This window comes from Parus major, chromosome 13 (genome assembly GCF_001522545.3).
Source record: "Parus major isolate Abel chromosome 13, Parus_major1.1, whole genome shotgun sequence".
Taxonomy (NCBI): Eukaryota; Metazoa; Chordata; class Aves; order Passeriformes; family Paridae; genus Parus; species Parus major.
Genome location: NC_031782.1, coordinates 14,817,732 through 14,821,976, shown reverse-complemented (window position 1 = coordinate 14,821,976; position 4,245 = coordinate 14,817,732). Strand labels below are relative to the sequence as shown.

The 4,245-nt window shown below is 56.8% G+C and overlaps 1 protein-coding gene across 1 annotated transcript in view; it reads right to left on the bottom strand.

Annotated features, from left to right (window-relative positions):
- Nucleotides 1-1,404: 1,404 nt before the first annotated feature.
- Nucleotides 1,405-4,245, bottom strand: part of LOC117245119 — a 10,291-nt gene continuing 7,450 nt past the window's right edge. Inside the window, exon 3 of the mRNA XM_033517767.1 lies at nucleotides 1,405-1,815. Within this exon, the coding sequence (XP_033373658.1) occupies nucleotides 1,747-1,815 (69 nt within the window). The 3' untranslated portion in view covers nucleotides 1,405-1,746. The remainder of the gene's footprint in view (nucleotides 1,816-4,245) is intronic.

The following is a 4,245-nucleotide window of genomic DNA, read 5'->3' as shown; positions in this document are numbered from 1 at the left end:
CAGGGATGCAGAGGCAGGGAATCACAGTCAGGGATGCAGAGGCAGGGGCACCACCAGCACGGGCTCCCCAGCCCCAGCCAGGCAGCTGATTAAAATGCAGTCCGGCCACCCCGGGCCTGTCCCCACCGTCTCCCGGCTTTAAATAATAGCTTAATTATCTCATTTACATTTGGCTCCTTTCAGGGAGGCACTGCAGTTGATTAACATTTTCCCTCCCGGTGTCTTGCTCTGCGTCCCTGCTTCATCCCACCCTTCCCACTCCCCCAGGCACGGCTCCCTGCTCCCACCGCTGCCTCCAGCCCCACTCCTCCCGCAGACTCAGGGCTCTGCAGGGCTCTGGAAATGCCAGGAGCCAGCTTTCAAATGGCCACAACAGATGCAGATGCTGGAGGATGGGAATCCGTGCCCTGGCTGGGCAGCTGTGGGATGAAGGCTCTCCTCATCTTCTCTCGGTGTCCTGCCTTTGCTTTGCTGCCGGCGCTGCCCCTGATCTCTCCCCACGTTCCCGCTTCCACCCCTCACTGGGCAGCTTTTAACTTTCTTTTTTATCTTCTCTTTTTAAATCTCCTTTGAACGCTCCAGCCAAACACTGAATTCCTTTGAAGAAGAAGAAAATGTCTCTGTGGGTTGCCCTTTCTCACCGGCTGGAGCTGTGAGAGATCCCAGTGCCCAGCCTGAGAGCCCTGTGGTTCCCCCAGCCCCGGGCACTTCCCCAAGGGTGTTCCTGGAGGAGACCAGGACTAGAGGCATCACCAGCCCTCACCTCCCAGATCCTCCAAGCCCTGTCAGTTTGCCCAGAAAAGCATCACACGGGGTCTCTGGGACAAATTATTGTCCCCTGCCTGGCTGAAGAGGAGATTTTGCAACAAAATTTATGTGTAATTATCTTCCCAGGCCCCAAGGCCACGAGGCAGAGGAGGAGCCAGGAGGATGTGAGTGGACTCCCTGCTCTCCCCACCGGTCACACCGTACCCCAAACTGGGACAGGACCTCACAGACAGGGCCAGGCAGGCGATGCCACCAGAGCTGCATCCCACCGGTGCTGGGGGAGATGGATGTCCTCAAGGCTCTTCATTAAACCTGCTTATTGCTGTGTGAGCCCGTGGCCCTGCAGCCCCCTTCCCCCCTCCTCACATCCCCCTTCTCTGGCTCCCTGCATCCCTCCCCAGGCTTGGCACAGCCAGCCAAGCCGCAGCACAGCACTGCAGACCCCGCTGCTGAATCCCAACCTCCTGCGTGACTGCCAGGCATTTCCAGATAGTCCTATTGATCCTGGGGAGCCTCCAAAACCCCCATCCCTGCTGCTAATTTAGCTGGGACAGCCTCGCCGTGCCTCCTCCCTTTGATCCGCTCCCTTCAAACAGCCCCCACTGCCAGGAGAGTTTGTGCTCGGTGCAGAGGTGCTCTTTTTGGAACATATATTTTTAATGGGGATTTCAGACGTGACGCAGGCACGAGGGAGCAATTCTCCCATGCCCTGGTATTTACATATTTTCCAGCACAGGCAGGGGAAGGTTTCACGGAGGGAGCCCGGCAAAACAGGAAGGAAAGGAAGGAGCTTTTGTGCTTTGTATCGCCAGGGCCCAATTACAGCCTGAAAGGCGAGGAGCCCATCCGGGTATTGCCCTCTCCAGCCAGTCCAGGCTGCAATTACAGTCCTCGCCAGGCTCAGCAGGGTCTGGGAAAAAAATAGATCTCAAGAGCTTCACAAATGATCACTAGCTCACTCTTCGGGGCGCGGGGATTTTAGGGCACCATCTGCTCGCTCTTCTCTGCCAGCACAGATCCTAAAAACTGCTGGGTTTCACCTGGCTCCTGAAAGAGAAGGAGAGAGAGGGAGAGCCCCGAGGCCCCCCCTGTGCTGGAAGTGAGGGATGGGAGACTGTGATGGGCTGGGGAGGTGATGCTGCAGGGATGGGGCTGGTGGTACTGCCAGGAGGGTTTAGGGTGGGATGTGAGAGGAGATCCCACAGAGAAAAGGAGGAAAGGAGGTGGGAGGTGCAGAGGGAAGCTGGGATGAGGTTTCCCACTCCCCCTGGGACTGACCTTCCCACAGAGGGATGTGATTCCCAGCCTGGGGTGTGCCCAGGCATCGCTCTGCTGCTGGTGCAAGCCCAGAGCTGGCAGGAGCCCTGTGAGGGTGTCTGTGTCCCCAGAGGGACAGCACCCAGCCTGGCACCCCCTGGGCAGCTCCCACCACAATTCAGGTCACTTCTGAAGCCCATACAAACCATTCAGGCCACTTAAATGCCACCCCCAAGCTGCCTGCAGGCTTGGCTGCCCTCAAGGTGATGCCCACCACGGGGACAGGAGTGTGTGACAGCAGAGGGGGGTGGCACTGCTGCCTGAGGACATGTGCTGGGAACCAGGGAGGGCAGAGTGCTGGCTCTCCAGGGAATCTCCCACTGTGACTGGGGGACTCCCTTTAAGCTCCAGGCCACGTGCCATTGACCAGGGTAAAATCTGATGGCAACAGCATTTTCCACTGTTCCAGGGCAGTTTCTGGGCAATGATTGGGAAAACTAAGCTGCAGAGAGAGGAGGAAAAGGCAAAAAGAGCTATATGGGAAATTAGATGGAAATATAAGAGAATCCTGGTGTGACTGATGGGCTGTCCTGTGCAGGGCCAGGAGATGGACTCCATAGTCCTTAGGGGTCCCTCCCAGCTCAGGATATTCCATGATTTTGGGATACTGTGTATTGTGCTAAGAGCAGCAAGCTCTGGTTTTGAGCCAAACCAGCAAATACTGAAGGTGGTGCAAGTGAGAGAGCCAGGTTTGACCTTCAGGCTCTGCAAGGACTGAAGTAACGTGCAAGGGGAGGGTCTGTCCCACTAAACTGAGCTCCAGAGAACCACCACGCTGCTCTCAACACATAGGAATTGTGTTTTCTTTGAAGCTCTTTCAGTCTCAGAGTCCTGCCTGGCAATTATACACATTTTCAGGTCTGGATTTGCTGGCCTGTCTCTAGACATATGCTGTATGATATGATATGGAGCATTTGGGCATAGATTTCCGTGCAGCAGCACCGTCTGCTTCCCAGCGCTCCCGCTGTGGCTCTCTCTGCTCCTTCAGCTCTCTGAAACCTACAGATTAATATTTGGATGTACAGGAGGCTGGCTCTGCATCTCAGCCTGGGCAGGGAAGGGGTAAACCCAAATCCAGAGGAGGGGCGGGGGCACCTGGGACAGTTTGGGACAGGGGTCTGTCAGGAGCAGATCACCCACCTCTCCCAAAATGTTGACCATAAACATCCCAACATCAGCGAGGAGGACCATGAGTGTTCCTGCAGTCAGGGAATGGGATGTGGCAAGCTCTGTGGGGTGCATTAAACTCAGCCTCTTGCCTTGCTTTCCAGGGCTGTCCACACAATGAACCACCCAGGACAGTGGCACGTGGTTCCTGCTGTCCTCCCCAGCCTCACATAGGATTTTTGGGCATGAGACTCATTCAGAGAAATAGTGAGACAGACCAGAAGCTGATTCTGGTTCCCATCAGTAGGCTCCAGAGTTAAAATCAAGCTGTTACTGTGGCTAAGATTGTCCAAGGAAAGCAGCTGCAGACAGGGTGTCACATCCAGACACGATGAGGTGATGGCTGCAGCTCCCAGCCCACTCTGGATGTGAGGACCAGCTCTGCCAGTCTCCTGCCCTTCCCTTGGCACAGCACCTGGCTCTCTGCAGGATCCCCTCCATGAGGACACGTTGCAGCAAGGCTCAAGGGCAGATTTCCCTCTTTGGAGTGCACACTGAGGGTCTGACCAGGGTGAGCACCCTCAGGCACACCCCAAAAGGCTGGGTGGGCAGAATGCTGTCAATCTGACCTACAATTCATCCTGGAAGTGGTTCCTGAGGCTCCAACTCAGCAGCCAGGCACTGAGTGTGGCTCTGTGTCATGAGCAGGGCCACAGCATGTCCTGGCTGGAGCCCTGCAGCTCCAGCAGACACCTGTCCCACAGACCACCCTGTCCCACAGAGCACAGTGTCCCACAGCCCACCCTGTCCCACAGCCCACCCTGTCCCACAGACCACCCTGTCCCACAGAGCACAGTGTCCCACAGCCCACCCTGTCCCACAGCCCACCCTGTCCTACAGATCACCCTGTCCCACAGACCACCCTGTCCCACAGACCATCCTGTCCCACAGCCCACCCTGTCCCACAGCCCACCCTGTCCCACAGCCCACCCTGTCCCACAGAGCACAGTGTCCCACAGAGCACAGTGTCCCACAGCCCACCCTGTCCTACAG